Below are 19,212 nucleotides of genomic sequence, written 5' to 3'. Positions count from 1 at the left end.
AAGTTACTACTTTACAAAAATCAGATTAAGGCCCCGATCCTACGAACACTTATGCGCACATTTCACTACCCTATGACATGAATGGGACCACTCTCAGTAGTAAAGATAAGCATGCTGGTGTTTGAAGTATCAAGGCCTAGATCTCAACACAAAAAAGTCAAGGGACTAAAACAAAATTAAAAATAATAATAAAAAAAAATCAAAGAAAGAATTTCAGAGATAGTACACTAGAAAAAAAAAACAAGCCAAACGCCAAACAGGTATTTCTGTCATAATTAGGAACAAATATTTGGGAAGAGGGGAGAAATCAGATTAAAGTAGTGAGAAAAGTATATATTCCTAAAAAGCTTTCCCCAGAGCAGTCTCTCTTAATTTCAGTTTACACACTAGTTAGCTAATAATCCACATCCAATAAAAGCAGAAAAGCACAATAAGGGGATCTAATTTTAAGATTATGAACAAACATTTACAATATTTTTACTTTTGAAAACTATTTTGGGCTAAAGAAAAATACTAGAGGACAGCTATAATTGGGTGTTCACTTGTACATCATTAGCATAAAACATTAGCAAAAGGCATGAAGAGTATTTATGGTCTAGATTTACCTCTGCTTTTTGGAACAAAAGCTTAACAAAAAAAGAGGCTAGCTAGGAGAGTTATTGTCTGCATAAGCAGTTTAACTTTGTTCAAATGTTAGAAGACAGATCAATTAATGGTCTACAAGGATTGACAATTACATGCCTCGGAGAGAAAACATGTCAGACTTACGGTTATAATTTTCCAAGAGGAACTTAGTTTTGATAATAAACTACATCACTTAGAACGTCGGGGAAGCTGGGATACACAGTGTGCCAAACTTTTCTGCTCGTGTCTCCATAGGTGAAATCATTGCACAGTAAATTAATTGCTATAGATTACATTAATTGTTCACAAGACTACATTCAATTACAGTTCGGATGCCTCTTCTCAAGGAAGACTCAGCACTGGAATAGCATATGTTGCAGGTCATAACTGAGATGTACTGGCAGAGCTATGCAAACAATACACAAAGAATGTTCTGATGTTATATGATTAAAATATGACCATTGTTGCTACCATTGTTATATAAATACAGCAAATCTTATACAAAGTACCGTATATACTCATTCATAAGCCAAATTTTTTTGGTAAAAAAGTGAAGCATTGAAGAGCAGGGTTGGCTTATCAATGGTCTACATCAAAATTTGACAATTTTAAGCTCTATTGAATTGAATATCTAATATATTGTCATTTTGTTTACCTGGAGCTTTCGCAGACACGGAGCCCCTCAGCTCCCTTTGGCCACAGTTCGCCGTTCTCAGCCAATGGGAGCTGCAGGAAGTGGCAGCCAGCATGTCCCTCGGCCCGCGCTGCTTCCCGCAGCTCCCATTGGCTGGGAACAGCAAACCGCGGCCACTAGGAACTGAGGGGCTCCGTGCCTGCAGATGCTCCAAGTAAACAAAATGTCCCGACCCACCACCAACTTACCCATATGGGCCAGGAGCCAAAGTTTGCCAACCCCTGAAATATAGAGTTGGCTTATGAAAGGGTCATACAGTTTTTGCCATTTTTACCTATCCATTTTGGGGGGGTCGGCTTATAAACGAATGGGCTAATGAACGAGTTTATACGGTAGGTCATGTAAGGTATCTATGGAAAAGTTATGATTTGCTGAATATGGTTCTCCTATTTGTATGCATATATTATTTTTGTATTTGAAGTTATGAATATTGACTATGTTCCTGTATTTCAAATGTGTTTGCTCCTCATAGAAGAAATGGTTGTAGGGGATAACCCTGGTTCAAGTGATCATGAGCTAATTCAGTTCAAACTGAACGGAAGGATTAATAAAAATAAATCTGCTACTAGGGTTTTTGATTTCAAAAGGGCTGACTTTCAAAAATTAAGGAAATTAGTTAGGGAAAGGGATTGGACTGAAGAATTTATGGCTTTAAAGGCAGAGGAGGCCTGGGATTACTTTAAATCAAAGCTGCAGAAGCTATCGGAAGCCTCCATCCCAAGAAAGGGGAAAAAATTCATAGGCAGGAGTTGTAGACCAAGGTGGATGAGCAAGCATCTCAGAGAGGTGATTAAGAAAAAGCAGAAAGCATACAGGGAGTGGAAGACAGGAGAGATCAGCAAGGAAAGCTACCTTATTGAGGTCAGAACATGTAGGGATAAAGTGAGACGGGCTAAAAGTCAAGTAGAGTTGGACCTTGCAAAGGGAATTAAAACCAATAGTAAAAGGTTCTATAGTCATATAAATAAGAAGAAAACAAAGAAAGAAGAAGTGGGACTGCTAAACATTGAGGATGGAGTGGAGGTCAAGGATAATCTAGGCATGGCCCAATATCTAAACAAATACTTTGCCTCAGTCTTTAATAAGGCTAAAGAGGATCTTGGGGATAATGGTAACATGACAAATGGGAATGAGGATATGGAGGTAGATATTACCACATCTGAGGTAGAAGCGAAACTCAAACAGCCTAATGGGACTAAATCAGGGGGCCCAGATAATCTTCATCCAAGAATATTAAAGGAATTGGCACAAGAAATTGCAAGCCCATTAGCAAGAATTGTTAATGAATCTGTAAACTATGGGGTTGTACTGTATGATTGGAGAATTGCTAACATAGTTCCTATTTTTAAAAAAGGGAAAAAAAAGTGATCCGGGTAACTACAGGCCTGTTAGTTTGACATCTGTAGTATGCAAGGTCTTGGAAAAAATTTTGAAGGAGAAAGTCGTTAAGGACATTGAAGTCAATGGTAAATGGGACAAAATACAACATGGTTTTACAAAAGGTAGATCGTGCCAAACCAACCTGATCTCCTTCTTTGAGAAAGTAACAGATTTTTTAGACAAAGGAAACACAGTGGATCCAATTTACCTATATTTCAGTAAGGCATTTGATACCATGCCATATGGGGAATTATTAGTTAAATTGGAAAAGATGGGGATCAATAGGAAAATTGAAAGGTGGATAAGGAATTGGTTAACAGGGAGACTACAGCGGGTCCTACTGAAAGGTGAACTGTCAGGCTGGAGGGAGGTTACCAGTGGAGTTCCTCAAGGATCGGTTTTGGGACCAATCTTATTTAATCTTTTTATTACTGACCTTGGCACAAAAAGTGGGAGTGTGCTAATAAAGTCTGCGGATGATACAAAGCTGGGAGGTATTGCCAATTTAGAGAGAGACCAGGATATCATACAGGAAGATCTGGATGACCTTGTAAACTGGAGTAATAGTAATAGGATGAAATTTAATAGTGAGAAGTGTAAGGTTATGCATTTAGGGATTAATAAGAATTTTAGTTATAAACTGGTGACGCATCAATTAGAAGTAATGGAGGAGGAGAAGGACCTTGGAGTATTGGTTGATCATAGGATGACTATGAGCCGCCAATGTGATATGGCTGTGAAAAAAGCTAATGCGGTCTTGGGATGCATCAGGCGAGGTATTTCCAGTAGAGATAAGGAGGTTTTAGTACCGTTATACAAGGCACTGGTGAGACTTCACCTGGAATACTGTGTGCAGTTCTGGTCTCCCATGTTTAAGAAGGATGAATTCAAACTGGAACAGGTACAGAGAAGGGCTACTAGGATGATCCGAGGAATGGAAAACTTGTCTTATGAAAGGAGACTCAAGGAGCTTGGCTTGTTTAGCCTAACTAAAAGAAGGTTGAGGGGAGATATGATTGCTCTCTATAAATATATCAGAGGGATAAATACCAGAGAGGGAGAGGAATTATTTAAGCTCAGTACCAATGTGGACACAAGAACAAATGGATATAAACTGGTCATTGGGAAGTTTAGACTTGAAATTAGATGAAGGATTCTAACCATCAGAGGAATGAAGTTTTGCAATAGCCTTCCAAGGGAAGCAGTGGGGGCAAAAGATCTATCTGGCTTTAAGATTAAACTCGATAAGTTTATGGAAGAGATGGGATGATGGGATAACATGATTTTGGTAATTAATTGATCTTTAAATATTCATGGTAAATAGGCCTAATGGCCTGTGATGGGATGTTAGATGGGGTGGGATCTGAGTTACTACAGAGAATTCTTTCCTGGGTATCTGGCTGGTGAATCTTGCCCATATGCTCAGGGTTTAGCTGATCGCCATATTTGGGGTTGGGAAGGAATTTTCCTCCAGGGCAGATTGGAAGAGGCCCTGGAGGTTTTTCCCCTTCCTCTGTAGCATGGGGCACGGGTCACTTGCTGGAGGATTCTCTGCTCCTTGAAGTCTTTAAACCAAGATTTGAGGACTTCAGTAGCTCAGACATAGGTGAGAGGTTTTTCGCAGGAGTGGGTGGGTGAGATTCTGTGGCCTGCATTGTGCAAGAGGTCAGACTAGATGATCATAATGGTCCCTTCTGACCTTAGTATCTATGAATCTAAACACCCACAATGCAGTTTACATCAACTCTAGCCAGCACATTGTGAATGGAGTTTGAGTGATTGCCCATCAACGAACACAACAGGCCACACAAGAAGCCTATCCCCACCTAATGGACTTTCCTGAGGACCTTCTATCTAGTGTACGGGTAATGGCTGCTCTGACTCATGCAAGGGCCCGTGATTAGAGCAGGGGCGGGCAAACTTTTTGGCCTGAGGGCCGCATCAGATTTCTGAAATTGCATTGAGGGCCGGTTAGGGGAGGCTGTGCCTCCCCAAAGACAGGCCCCCCCCCATCTGACACCCCCCCCCGCTTCTCACCCCCTGACAGCCCCTCCGGGACTCCAGCCCCATCTGGCCCCCCCCGGTTCCCTGACCACCCCCCGGGGACCCCGTCCCATCCCCCGTCCCCCACTCTCAGTCCCCTGACCGCGCCCGGACCCTCGCCCCTAACTGCCCCCTGCCACCCCATCTAACCCCTCCTCCCATTCCTGACTGCCCCCCGGGACCCCTGCCCCATCCAACCACCCATTCTCCCTGACTGCCCCCCACCATCCCATTCAACCCCCCCCCCCTTCCTAACTGCCCTCCCCAGGACCCCTGCCCAATCCACCCCCCCTGCTCCCTGCCTCCTAACCGGCCCCCGCCACCCCATCCAACTCCTCCTCTCCTTCCTGACTGCCACCCTTGCCCCCATTCAAACCCTGTTCCCCACCCTCTGATTGCCCTGTCCCCTATCCACACTCCTGACCACCCCCTGAACTCCCCTGCCCTCTATCCAACCCCCACCGCTCCCTGCCCCCTTACCACGCTACCTGGAGCGCCGGTGGCTGGCAGCGCGGCTGCACCAGGACAGGCAGCCCAGCCGCGCAGCACAGAGCATCAGGTCAGGCTGGACTCTGCAGCCCCACCGCCCACAGCATTGTGCCGTGTGGCGGCAGGGAAGAGGAGACAGCAAGGGAGAGGCCGGGAGCTAGCCTCCCAAGCCAGGAGCTCAGGGGCCAGGCAGGACAGTCCCACGGGCTGGATGTGGCCCGCGGGCCATAGCATGCCCACCTCTGGACTAGACCCTGTGGTACTAAACTTCATCTTGTGTGCCTGTATTTTTCCACAAACTATGCCAAGGGCTTTGTTTGAGACGATGAAGTTTCCCCCCACATGGCAGAAGCTATAGAAGGCCCTGGAAACAGCTCCATTTTGCCTTTTTCCTGCTCTGATCTCTGGACTATGGATTTATACTAATGGGAACATTATAACCAAGGTACTGAGGACCTTCCAATTACTTGGGAGCAACCAGACACTTAACTAGTTAGCAGTTTATGCCGTCACTGCTTTAAACCTAATCCAATAATTTTGCAATTATTGTATTTATTTGATTCCTTTAACCAATTTTAACTCTCACCTCTTTCTTTCTTTTTATAAATAAAACCTTTAGATGTTAGATACTAAAGGATTGGCTGTAAGCGTGTATTTGGGTAAGATCTGAAATATTCATTAACTTGATGGGTAATATGGCTGATCATCTGGGATTGGTAGAACTTTTTATATGATGAACAAGATTTTCAGTAATCCTCATCATATTTGACTTGGCTGTCTGGGTGGAAGCCAAAGGCTGGATTGCTTTAAGGGAATTGCATTTTGGCTTCTGGGTAACCAGTAAGGTATTATAGAAGTGTTCTGTTGCCATCTTGGTGGAACTAAGTATCGAAATAACCACCAATCTGGGGGACTGCCGCACTATTCTTTGCAGTTTGCCCTAATTGAGCAACCGCAGCATGGCTCCCCCGGGACCTGGCCACAAATGCCTACCTCTATTATGCCCAAGTCTTTTTAATGCTATTAAGTTCACATTTGCATGAACCAAAGTTCAGTTACACGTTTTAGACAACAGAAGCGCCCAAGTTTTTTAAATTAGGAGATCTACTTAAAAGGAGGAACATCTAAGCTCCCAAATGCAAGCAGGGATTAATCCTCCCCCGTTCCACCCGCCCAAGATCAGAAGCATATCTAATGCTTCTGAAGGGAACTTTGGTATCTAGGGCTCTCAATTTAACCACTATCAGATGCAACAAAATCAACAGAAGCACAAATAGACCTCACTCTTGCCCATAAGCAGCAGACAAAAGAGATCAGAGCAATTCACTCTTGTCATAAATATAAAGGGAAGGGTAAACCCCTTTAAAATCCCTCCTGGCCAGAGGAAATCTCCTCTCACCTGTAAAGGGTTAAGAAGCTAAAGGTAACCTCGCTGGCACCTGACCAAAATGACCAATGAGGAGACAAGATACTTTCAAAAGCTGGGAGGAGGGAGAGAAACAAAGTGTATGTGTGTCTGTCTATATTTTGTCTTTGCCGGGGATAGACCAGGAATGAAGCCTTAGAACTTTTAGTAAGTAATCTAGCTAGGTACGTGTTAGATTATGATTTCTTTAAATGGCTGGGAAAAGAATTGTGCTGAATAGAATAACTATTTCTGTCTGTGTATCTTTTTTGTAACTTAAGGTTTTTGCCTAGAGGGGTTCTCTATGTTTTGAATCTAATTACCCTGTAAGGTATCTACCATCCTGACTTTACAGGGGGGATTTTTTTTTATTTCTATTTACTTCTATTTCTATTAAAAGTCTTTTTGTAAGAAAACTGAATGCTTTTTCATTGTTCTCAGATCCAAGGGTCTGGGTCTGTGGTCACCTATGCAAATTGGTGAGGCTTTTTATCCAACATTTCCCTGGAAAGGGGGGGTGCAAGTGTTGGGAGGATTGTTCATTGTTCTTAAGATCCAAGGGTCCGGGTCTGTAGTCACCTAGGCAAATTGGTGAGGCTTTTTACCAAACCTTGTCCAGGAAGTGGGGTGCAAGGTTTTGGGAAGTATTTTGGGGGGAAAGACGTGTCCAAACAGCTCTTCCCCAGTAACCAGTATTTGTTTCGTAGTGGTAGCGGCCAATCCAAGGACAAAAGGGTGGAATATTTTGTACCTTGGGGAAGTTTTGACCTAAGCTGGTAAAGATAAGCTTAGGAGGTTTTTCATGCAGGTCCCCACATCTGTACCCTAGAGTTCAGAGTGGGGGAGGAACCCTGACAACTCTTCATGCCCATACAATCCTCATCCTCACTGAGAGCCAACAACGGCCCTGATAAGTGCCTGGTCATCATGCAGCTTTGGGACATGGATACCTGCACACTGTGAAAGGGACTGAGGCTATGTCTACACTACAGCAGCCATAGCTCTAAACCACCAGGAGAAAGGTCTCCCATCAGCTTAATAATTCCTGCCTCCACAAGAGGTGGTAGCTAAATTGGCGGGGGGGTGGGAGAGGGCGCTTCTCTCACACAAACACAGCGCTGTCCACACTGGCGCTTAGGTCAGTGTAATTTACATCACTCGGTGGGTGGCTTATTCACACCCCTGAGTGACGTAAGTTATACCGAAGTAATTTGTAGTGCAGACAGCCTGAGACAAGCAACTCATTTGTCTGGGGTCAGACTCCTGTCAGATCATTAAGATTTCTAATCACAATTGTCTGGGGCTTTTTATATACCGGTTGAGGATGGAGTCTTCAAGGGGGCCATTTAATCATCACAGCATATTGAAGTACAGTACTCCTGCAGCATTTGCAGAAGTCAGATTCTTCCATCATTCATCAGAAAGCAATGAGGTTTTCGCTGGATAAACTGAAGTGAAAGTTTCATTGCTCCTTCTAGTGGGAAAGATGTGAACAATACCAACGTTGCTTCACCCGAGCTCAGCTGTTTAAAAGGACACGTCCAGTGACAGTCAACGCAGCTTGTCCGACAGGTCACGTCTCCAACCAGCCCCGCCTGGTTAAGCGGGCAGAGCGTGCTCAGAACTAGGATGATTTTCACATGGCGGCCAAAACAGCCGTATGCTTTGACCCCATTTCCCCACCTTCTCCCGGGGGCCGTGGCACCCCGGGCCTCCCCGCCTGGCAGGGCAGGGAAGGGGCCGCTCCTCAGCCGCGGGCGGACCGGCCAGTGAGCGCTGCCCCACGGCTCCGCTCAGGGGCCTCGCCTTGCCCCGCTTCAACAGAGGCCCCAGGGCCGGCGGCAGGAGCCTCGCCTGGAGCCCCTGTCCTGCGCAGGCCCGGCCCGCAGCTCGGCGCCCCCGTGCCACGCCAAGCTGGGGGAGCTATGCCGAGCCCGCCCCGCAGCGGCTGGGTCCCCGCGCGGGAGGGAAGGCCCGGCCCGGCCCGCTCACTCACGCTTGTACTCAGCCATCAGTCGCTTGAGCGCCGTGCCCGCCATGCCCGGCCGGGCCGCAGCCGCCAGCCGTGAGGAGCTGGAGCGCGCCCCGCCGCCGCCGCCGCCAGCCGCGTCCGAGGCAGCAGCGCACCATAGAGAGCCAAGCGGCGCGGCTAGAAAGGCCGCCCAGGCCCAGCGCGCAGCTCCCTCTCGCTGGTGCTGGGGGGTCCGTCGGGCGCACGCGCGAGGGGCGGGGCTGCTGGAGACTGAGAGCCCAGGGTGGAGGGAGGGGGGACATCAAGACTCCACCCCCGCGGCCTGCACGGGCCTGGCCCGCGGATGCCCCCCCCCACGCTTCCACAGCCTCGGCCCCCGTAGTTAATCCAGCTCCGTGGTCCTGGCGCAGCGGGAAGGAGTCGTTGGGCGCCGAGTGGACGGAGGGTCCCGCCCAGCTTTGTGTCTGAGCGCAGGGGGCGGGTGCTCCAAAGGGCCGAGTTAAGGGGACGCAGTGGGTCCCGTAGTGCCAGGCCTCACCCTTGCAAGAAATGCGAAGCCTGAGCTGAGGGACGCGCAATCCAGGCCTCCCTCTTCCCCCACCCCAGAGGCTGCCAGTGAGCAGCTGGGGGATTTGTTTGGAGCATAAGCAGACTGGGCGAGTGGTGGCCCTGGTAGCTCGCGTGGGCTAAGGGGACTGGCAGCCATGGGCCTCTGCCATGCACCCTGCTGCCACCCAGTCACACCTGCCAGCCCTTTGCTGCCAGTGCTGCCTGCCCACAGCCCCAGGCTAGGGTGACTAGATGTCCTGTTTTTAAAAGGACAGTTCTGGTTTTTGGGACTTTTTCTGAAATAGGCGCCTATTACCCCCCACCCCCTGTCCCATTTTTTCACAGTTGCTATCTGGTAACCCTGCCCCAGGCTGCTAGTTTGTCCAGTCCTGATGGGTCTGGTGGTGGGATGCCGAGACCCCCAATCAGGACTGGAAGGAGGAGGATGAGCCCCTGGCTGCAGAGAGGCCGCCCAACTGCTGAACAGTTCCTGCCGGGGATGGCTTCCACACTCCAGGCTGGTGAGTGAGTGAGCAGGGCTGTGACAGCAAAGCTGCAAAGGACTTTCTGTATGGCCACAGAGCCAGTGACACTGGATTCCTGCAGATGTAAAGTGCAGGGAAGGCTGCAGTCCTGTGGGCAGAACAGAGACCCTGGTACTCCCAGCTGGTGTGACACCGTCAGATGGGTGACAGCGGGGCTGCAAAGGGCTCCCTGCTCTGCCCCAGGAGCCAGTCAGCAGCAGGGTGGCCTCCCCCGCACCTGGGATCTCTTCCTTCTCCTTGCAGTCCTAGCCGGGGGTCTCTGCTCTGACCCACCACCGACCCAGGACCGCAGCCTTCTCCCACACCTTGTGCCTGCAGGGAGCCCTCTGCAGCTCCATTATCACAGACCCACTCAGCCACTCCCATGGCAGAAGGGTTGCAGAGAGCTCCCTTTGTGGCCACAGAGCCCTGCAGGCACACAAACTGTGACCCATTGATCCTCTTTTTAGTGATGTCAGCGTGTCAGCTGAAATCAACATCTACAGACAGTTATCGATTAAAAATGGAACCCTGCCAAACCAGACTATAGTAGAGCTATTACTATGCTATAATCTTGAGTATTGCCCATGGTAGGAGGGAGAATGTGATGTGGCGGAAGTTGAGAGGTGAGGTACACTAGGCAGGCCTACACTCTTAACACACCAAGCACTGTGGGGAAATGTGCCCAGTGCTGAGGGTCAGCACACCACCTGAGCCCTACCAGTGATGCTGTGTACAGGGGCAGAATGGCTATAGCTGGGGGCTTTTGCACGTTATACACCATAGCAGGGCTCAGCCTCAGCTCAGAATAGGCTGGCATGAAGGGGAGACTTCAGAGCAAGCCCAAGAGAAGGTCTATAGGATCGATGATTACCTGGATTCAGGGGCTCGAACCCCCTATCTGCCACAGGCTGGAGTAGTGGCTGTGATTGGGTTGCACTATATGCCTTTTCCATGGGCTGGGCAGTGGGTGCGTTTTGCTTTAAGAAGGTACAGCAACACTATCTAACTCCAGCACCTTTATAATCTGGAACATTCTGGGTTGGCAGAGTTCAGCAGTTTGCAGCTAAGCATTGCATTATACGTGCAAATAAATAAAAAAATGTTCTATTTACTTGGTCTCTGATTCCAGGGCCTGCTCCTACTGTTCCTTAGAATTCATGACAGCACATTTGAGTGCTTCATGAGCATTCTTTATTCCTTTGCTGACTCAGCCTTATGGGAGTTGGGAGAAAATGTCTGTCATAACCATACAGCTAAGGGTAGCCTAGAATTCCTCCTTACCTGTAAGGGGTTAAGAAGTTCAAATAACCTGGTTGGCACCTGACCAAAAGGACCAATGGGGAAAGTAGATACTTTCAAATTTTGTGTGGGGGAAGGCTTTGTTGGTGTGTTCTCTGGGGAAAGCAGAGAAGCATCAGGTCAAAAAACTCCTTCTCCTATAAACCATCCTGTACAAGTCTCTGATATTACAAAGAGTAAATAAATAAGGCAAGGTGCTTTAAATTACCTTTTCTTTTCAACTTGTGAATTTTCCCTTTGCTAGAGGGAGGTTTATCCCGGCTTTTTGTAACTTTAAGGTTTTGCCTAGAGGGGAATCCTCTGTGTTTTGAATCTGATTACCCTCTAAAGTATTTACCATCCTGATTTTACAGAGGTGATTCTTTTACCTTTTCTTTAAATAAAATTCTGTTCTTAAGATCCATCAGGTCCTTAAAAGAAATAAAAAATCAAAGGGTTTGGGTCTGTGTTCACCTGTACCAATTGGTGAGGAAATTATTCTCAAGCCTTCCCCAGGAAAGGGGGTGTAGGGCTTGGGGGAATAGGACTCCAAGTGGTCCTTTCCCTGGTTCTTTGTCTAAATCACTTGGTGGGGGCAGCATACTGTTCAAGGACAAGGCGGAATTTGTGCCTTGGAAGAGTTTTTAACCTAAGCTGGTAAAAATAAGCTTAGGGGGTCTTTCATGCAGGTCCCCACATCTGTACCCCAGAGTTCAGAGTGGGGAAGGAACCCTGGCAATGTCCATGACCTTTTGTACTAACTCACATTGATAAAGCACCTTTTATGCAGAAGACTGTAATTACAGAGGTGGAGGATTTAGCATCAGAAAAGAATGGCTAAATACACACACACATACACACGCCTTTCTACTTTAGCCTCTTTCACTGAATGCATTAGACTGCTGATCCCAGTTTAATTCCATTACCTGCACCAGTTAGACCAGGTTTGAATTTGGAACATATACAAGGTTTTAAGATTCTTATTAATAGTCATAGGCTTCAAGCCCAGAAATTACCGGTTTGAGGGTGGCTTGCCCTTCAAGGGGCATTGGGTCCCACCTGTAACTAATCAGCTACTGCACAGTTGATGCTGTGAGACCAGGGGTCAAGTGACAACTTGAAGATCATCTGGTACCCCAAAAAGCCAGCAAGTAGTTGTGCTGGACAGCTGTGGAGAGTAGACAGACTCCTGTAGGAGATTCTGGTGTGGGGGAAAAGAACCCTATTAGTATACAATTCTTAGGGAGGGGAGATGATCTGCCACGGTGAAAACTGCAGAGGGCAGGCCAAGAAAAAAAAGCTCACCTTGACTCCCAGGCAGGTAGCCTGCCGGATGCAATTTAGTAGGGAGTAAGTGGGTACCTCCAGAAGACTCCAGTTCAGGGGGAAGGAACACAACTGAGGTCATGGACAGTTTCATTTTAAAGACATAAAACTGAAGCTGTGAAGAACAGGGTGTAGAATCCTGAGGATGGAGTGTGTTCTTCGATGTATGGGCTGGTGAGCTAGCACCCAACACCCTTCTGACTTCTTACGTAATACAGGCCACAAATTTTCACTCAAATTCTTGTATGTTGGGTGAAGTAGAGCATTTCTTAAAGATTTCACATGACGGAGAATCCATCTCACCCTTTGGTATTTTGGTCCAATAGTTAATTTACCTGTATTGTAAAAAGCATGTGCCTCCTTGGAGTTTAATGACAGGTTTCAGAGTAGCAGCCGTGTTAGTCTGTATCCACAAAAAGAAAAATAAATTTGTTAGTCTCTAAGATGCCACAAGTACTCCTTTTCTTCTTGGAGTTTAAATTGGTCTAGTTTCTATTTCCAACCAGTGGCTTCTCTTATGGCTTTGCTAGATAGATTAGAGAGCCCTGCAGGCACACACAGATTGTAAAACGTAACATCTCACTGAAAGATGGGAAATTCAAACTGTCCCCTAGGTTTTGGTTATTGCATACCTGCAGAACTTGAGAGCTGTAGGCTGTCTTGCTGCTCAGGCATGCGTGGCTTAGCTGCAGTCACATGAGCCTGTAGACCAGTTCAGCTAGATGGAATCTGACCACTCTAAGTGGAGTAGTAGTCTGAGCGATAGGGGAAGACAGGTTCCCTCTTCTCCTGATCCACATTTTCCACTCTCCTCCTGCTGCTCTCAGAGATCTAGGCTACAGAGTAGACTCCAAGCTTCAGCTTCCTGAATGATTCAGTCCCCTTCAGGGGTGAAACCTTGGAAAAGGGGAGCCCCACCTCCCTGAGAAAGCAGTATACCTCACAGATAGTACTGTCTGCTCAGCACAATGGGCCTGTTTTGAGTACTTGTTTTCCTTTCCCCCACATTTTTGAATGATCTAGTCCCTCTCAGGCCAGATAAGTTCTAGCTACCCTGCTTAGGGCTACAGGAGCTGTTTCTGAAGACAAAAAATGACATACATCGAAGTGACAAGTATGGTACATTGTGTGTAAAATGTCAAAGCTGACTCTACACTGGGAAACACCAGCGCTGAATTTCACTCTGCAAATTTATCTCAGAGGAAGCGGAACATGTCTAGTGTCTGGTGATGTGTTTCGCACTGTGGGAAATACTCTAATTCATCAAAAGGGAAAAGCTGCATGCAATTGTCCTTTAGAAGCCGCCTCAGAGAGAGAAAGAATAGCTACTGCAAACTGTTTCATTGGGAAACTGGCGATGGTGAAAGTTGTCTGACACACAAGCAATGAAAGATGTTGCTTTTTTTAGTTTGGTGGGATCACTTGTCTTTATGTGCCCTCAATGCTCTGTATTTGTACCTAGAAGCAAACCTAACAATGTACTGCTGTCATACTGGCATCTCAGTAAGTTCAGTTACAGGTATGTTTCTCACTTACGTTGAGCTGGCCTCTTGAACAACTCAGCACAGCTGCTGTTTACAGAGAAACCTGGAAATCTTCCAACGCTCCTGCCCGATTATTTTTTGGTTCAAGTAATTAACAAAACACACAAAAGATATTCCTCACCAGTTAACCATAGTAGAGTTTGGATTACCAGACGAGTGTGCCTTTACTGTAATCCTAGTTGGTTGTGAGTATAAGTACCCTGAACTGTGCATTCACTGTACCTATTATCATGTTCAGTGTAGCTGATTAGAACTATCAGAGGTGAGGATTTCAATGCAAGATATGGTAACAAATAAAGCAATGGCACTTCAGTGACCTAATGTCAAGTAAAGCCATCTGAAATGCAGCAGCATTAAACATAAGCCATGAGACAGAGTACCAAACTATATTTACTGTATACAGTAGTAAAGGACAACAAATAATGTACAAATTGGTGACTAAACTATGAGCTCTAACAGAATATCCCACCCTAGCCCATATACAATAAAATGAAAAAGAAAATAAGGACTTTTCCCAGCAAGATTTCAAACAAAGTGATGATCTAATGTTGTCAAATTGGTCAGGTAAATATAAAAGGCAGATAATGACCTAATCAAGCAGCAATGGACAACCTATTGAAGGATAATAGAATGACCTTTTAAAAATTTCATTTGGAGTAGAGCCCAAAACATCATACAGGACTGAAAGTCACCACATAAATGCATTTAAAATTCAATACATTTTGGGAAGCAGCAGAGCAGAAATTTCTCAGAAGAACCTTAAATTACCTTTTCAAGGTTTTTGTGCTTAGCAATCTTTTAATAGCTCTTCTGCACATACAACTTGGCCATAAGCTCATCAAGAGTCTGTCTGTTAGGGGGTTTGGTTTGTTTTATATAAGACCACATTTATCCATAAGAAACACGTATTGAAAGAAACCAGAGGCCACATATTTACTAGTACCAAGTGAGTAATAATGATACAACTTCTATGTTTGTATTAAAGGGGATGACAGGGACAAGTTACACATTTTTTTGTCCATCACCTAATAAATGGATAGTGAGCTGTGACGATGGACTTTTTTTTTTTTATTCTTACGGAACATAATACACTAGTGTTCAGTCATGAACACCAATAGGTTTGGACTAGCATTCTGGTTGCTGACATTAATTCTGGGCAATTCCTTCATTTTTGCTTTTAAAAACTTAAATTTCAATCTATTTTATCAGATTATGACAAAGCACATGTACATTTGCAATATTTTAAACATTTACTCTATACTAAGCCTCATATCTGCATGTACAGTCCTTGTATCATAGGTTTTAAGTTTTACAATAATAACTGTGTTTACAACACATAGTAAAAACTTTTAAATCAATAACCTTTTCTTCCCTTGCCCTATTGTAGGAGCAGATTTTAAACTCACTACTGAAGTGAGGATATATTTACATGATTAGAATTATGCAGTGGGGCAATAATATAACAAGAGCCAGGAATGAACAATTCGTGTCCTAGAATATAGGTGGTTACTTAGGCCACAGGTTTATATAAACAAGGTAACAGCTGACAGACAACCCATATTTTACTTAAACTGAAAAGTTAATTCCATTTGGCCCAATTTAAGATGTAGGTTAATCCCTGCAGATACAGTTTAGACTTGCACACGCAGTATGTCAGAGGGACAGCAGAACAATTTTGGTAAATGTCCTCTAAAGTTTTAGAAGAATCCTGTGTGACTGGCATGTTCATTCATTACTATTTAATAGCAAATCCAAGGACAGATGAGAAAGTGAGGTGTGACAAGGGTCTTTAAATTCCTCTTCCCAAAAGGATCACGTTTAACACACTCCACCTGTCTGCTGTTGAAACACATCAATAGTATCTTCATCTTCCATCTCCAGCTGTTGGATTAATGCACAAATATTTTAACATATACATAGCTACATATTTTAAAAGGGCATTTAGTTCTTGCATTGTTAATAGCATTACTCATTAAAAAGCAGTGTTTAAATTTAAACTTTAATGCTTATTAAATTCCCCTCTCCAGCCAACTAGAAAGCAACATCACCCCTTCACCACAGTGTCTTCCCGGCTCCAGTCACAAGTTGTCTTGGTCTCCCTTCAGCCAAGACATTCCAGGCTGACTGACATTGCGTTGGGGAACAAGATCCCAGATTTAGGCAGTAAAGTGGGGTCTAAGATCCAAGGCATTAAGGGCTTCATGTCAGTCTATGATTTTCCTTTAGCGTCAACACACAGCACAGACTGTTCCTGCTCGACAGGCACAACTCTGGCCCTCCATTCACACCCTTGCTCCCCACAGTCTCAGGCTTGGTCTACACTTACAAATTAGACCAACCTATCTTCGTTACTCAGGGCAGTGGAAAATTTCAGGCCCTGAGAACCATAGCTAGGTCAAAATGACCCCTGGTGTAGACATGACTAGGTTAACAGAAGGATTCTTCCATCAACCTAGTTACCGCCTCTCGGAGAGGTGGATCACCTACATCAACAGAAAAACCCTTTCTGTCAACATCGGGAGCATCTACAATGTTACAGAGGCACAGCTGAAGTGCCATAGCTGTGCCGCCGTAGTGTAAACATACCCTCAGTATACTTCCCCAAGAAGTCTGGGACAAGATTCTCTGCTCTGTTTCCTCCTCTCTAACTGCTAAAGGTGTGGTTTCTGTTGATTTAATCTACAGATCTCCCCAAACTTCATTCCACTCCCAGCCAACTTCTGCAGCAGTGCACTTTGAACCACTGTGCAGTTCAATTTGTCTTCTGAACAGCAAGGGTCTGGAACTAATCTCAAAGGGCCAGATTGTGAACCCCTTTACTCATGTAACTAACTGCTCACCACTGTGAACAGTTTATTCACATGAGTAGTACCATTAATTCTACAAGGGTTATACTCTGTGGGCACAGAAGAAGTTAGTCTTTTCAGCAAGCCATCCTGGGGTGCACTCCAGTGAGCTGCAGTCAGGGTGTCCCTTTTGAGAGAGATAATCTAGGCTGATAGTTTTCACATCCAGTTACAAAATAGCTTTGCAGGGCATTCCCACAGCCAGAACAAACCAGTTTGGTCAGTGATTTATTGTTCTCTCTCAACCCCAAAGGAGGGCTCATTAGTCCAATCCACACAATCCAGAATATGTCTTGGTTTTGTTTCTTGTATTCCCTACCACAGGCCTTGTCCATACCAGGAATTCTCCTCCCTGAAATTTATCACTATTGCTAGTACTGATTCAGCTTCAGCAGTGGCAGAAATGGTGGTAGCACTAGTGTAGACAAGGCACCAGCAGCCACCTGCGTTTTAATCATGGTATTGTCTAGACCTACTCTGAGCATGGTTTGTAAGACAGTCCTTAAAACTCTGGCAGCTATTTGGAGCCATGTCTACACTAGTACTCTCACTTGCTAATTGGGTCAAGCTCCACCAGTGGTAACAATTATGAGAAATTTTAAAGAAAAAGGAATCCTACTGCACATTTTGGAAACTGCCTACAACAGAGATAGTTTTCTATCAAAATGCCCCCTAAAATAGTTTTCTCTAGGTGCAGACACATCTAAAAATATACAGAGTTCTGCTATAGTTATTACAACGTATTTTCATACCTGTGCAGGCGTGTCAGTTTCATTAATTGGTTGTCCATCAAATCTGAATCTAATCTGTCTCATTGACAAACCCTGGAAGTTAAAATAATTAACATGAGATATGGAGATATGGAATCCAAATAAAATAAGTTTATGATTAGGAGTAAGTATTTGCTATAATGTGTAAAAATCAGAATTCAGAAGATTAAAAGTTACAGAAGAGCTATATGCATGTCGTAGTATATGAATCAAAACAGATGTCAAAATTCTAAGTTAGTCTGATATCCCAGGGCAGGCACTGTATGAGCAGGACATCTACAGTAGAACCTAAGAGTTATGAACTGACCAGTCAATCACACACCTTATTTGGAACAGGAAGTACACAATCAGGCAGCAGTAGAGGGAAAAACAAAAACAAAAAAAAAGTCCCCCAACAAATACAGTAAACTACTCAAAAAATAAAGGGAAAGCAGCATTTTTCTTCTGCATAGTAAAGTTTCAAAGCTGTATTAAGTCAATGTTCAGTTGTAAACTTTTGAAAGAACAACCATAATGTTTTGTTCAGAGTTACAAACTACCTCCATTCCCAACATGTTCTTAACTCTGAGGTTCTACTGTATTTTGGAATAGCACATGCCCCCTGCACCTGGCAGTATGTAGCTTTCTGTTGAGTGGGGGAAGGGAGAGTAACGCCTTGTCTACACTACGAAATTACTCCAATTTTAAAGAAGTTGATTTTTGGGAACAGACTGTATAAAGTCGAGTGCATGCATCCACACTAAACACATAATTCGGCAGTGTGCGTCCACAGTACCGTGGCAAGTGTTGACATTCCGAGTGGTGCACTGTGGGTAGCTATCCCACAGTTCCCACAGTCCCTGCTGCCCATTCGAATTCTGGGCTGAGCTCCCAGTGCCTGATGGGGCCAAAAATTTGTTGTGGGTGCTTATGGGTAAATGTCGTCAGTCAACCCTCCCTCTGTGAAAGCAATGGCAGACAATCATTTTGCGCCCTTTTCCCTGGATTGCCTGAGCAGACGCCATAGCATGGCAAGCATGGAGCCCGTTCAGCTCACTGCAGCAGTTATGACCATTGTAAACACCTCACGCATTATCGTGCAGTTTATGCAGAACCAGAACCTGAAAAACCAGGCAAGGAGGCGATGGCAGCGCGGTGACGAGAGCGATGAGGACATAGAAACAGATTTCTCTAAAACCGCGGTCCCGGACAATTTGCAGATCCTGGTGTTAATGGGGCAGGCTCGTGCTGTGGAATGCCGATTCTGGGCCCGAGAAACAAGCACAGAGTGGTGGGAGCGCATAGTGTTGCAGATTTGGGATGATTTCCAGTGGCTCCGAAACTTTCGCATGCGTAAGGACACTTTCATGGAACTTTGTGACTTGCTTTCCCCTGCCTTGAAGCACAAGAATACCAAGATGAGAGCAGCCCTCACAGTTGAGAAGCGAGTGGCAATAGCCCTGTGGAAGCTTGCAACGCCAGACAGCTACCAGTCACTCGGGAATCAATTTGGAGTAGGCAAATCTACTGTGGGGGTTGCTGTGATGCAAGTAGCCAACGCAACCATTGAGCTGCTGCTATCAAAGGTAGTGACTCTGGGAAATGTGCAGGTCACAGTAGATGGTTTTGCTGCAATGGGATTCCCTAACTGTGGTAGGGCTATAGACGGAACACATACCCCTATCTTGGGACCGGACCACCAGGGCAGCCAGGACATAGACTGGTGGATCACAAGGGATGTTTCACCAACATCAACGTGGGATGGCCGGGAAAGGTTCATGACGCT

At 45.4% G+C, this 19,212-nt stretch overlaps 2 protein-coding genes across 4 annotated transcripts in view; both read right to left on the bottom strand.

The window, feature by feature from the left end:
- UBE2G2 (ubiquitin conjugating enzyme E2 G2) overlaps nucleotides 1-8,738 on the bottom strand; it is a 55,211-nt gene extending 46,473 nt beyond the window's left edge. Inside the window, exon 1 of one of the 2 annotated variants that reach the window (XM_074964133.1) lies at nucleotides 8,632-8,738. In XM_074964133.1, coding sequence (XP_074820234.1) covers nucleotides 8,632-8,674 — 43 coding nt within the window. In that variant the 5' untranslated portion in view covers nucleotides 8,675-8,738. The remainder of the gene's footprint in view (nucleotides 1-8,631) is intronic. The other variant, XM_074964134.1, reaches the window with a different exon arrangement.
- A 5,503-nt stretch (nucleotides 8,739-14,241) lies between these two features.
- The window catches only part of LOC141994091 (small ubiquitin-related modifier 3), a 32,545-nt gene continuing 27,574 nt past the window's right edge, over nucleotides 14,242-19,212 (bottom strand). The window contains exons 3-4 of one of the 2 annotated variants that reach the window (XM_074964132.1): nucleotides 17,430-17,501; nucleotides 14,242-15,712 (exon numbers count right to left, since the gene is read on the bottom strand). In XM_074964132.1, the coding sequence (XP_074820233.1) occupies nucleotides 15,650-15,712; nucleotides 17,430-17,501 (135 nt within the window). In that variant the 3' untranslated portion in view covers nucleotides 14,242-15,649. The remainder of the gene's footprint in view (nucleotides 15,713-17,429; nucleotides 17,502-19,212) is intronic. The other variant, XM_074964131.1, reaches the window with a different exon arrangement.

Source organism: Natator depressus, chromosome 9 (genome assembly GCF_965152275.1).
Source record: "Natator depressus isolate rNatDep1 chromosome 9, rNatDep2.hap1, whole genome shotgun sequence".
NCBI lineage: Eukaryota > Metazoa > Chordata > Testudines > Cheloniidae > Natator > Natator depressus.
The sequence above is the reverse complement of the archived record's forward strand: the minus strand, read 5'-3'. Positions and strand labels throughout refer to the sequence as shown.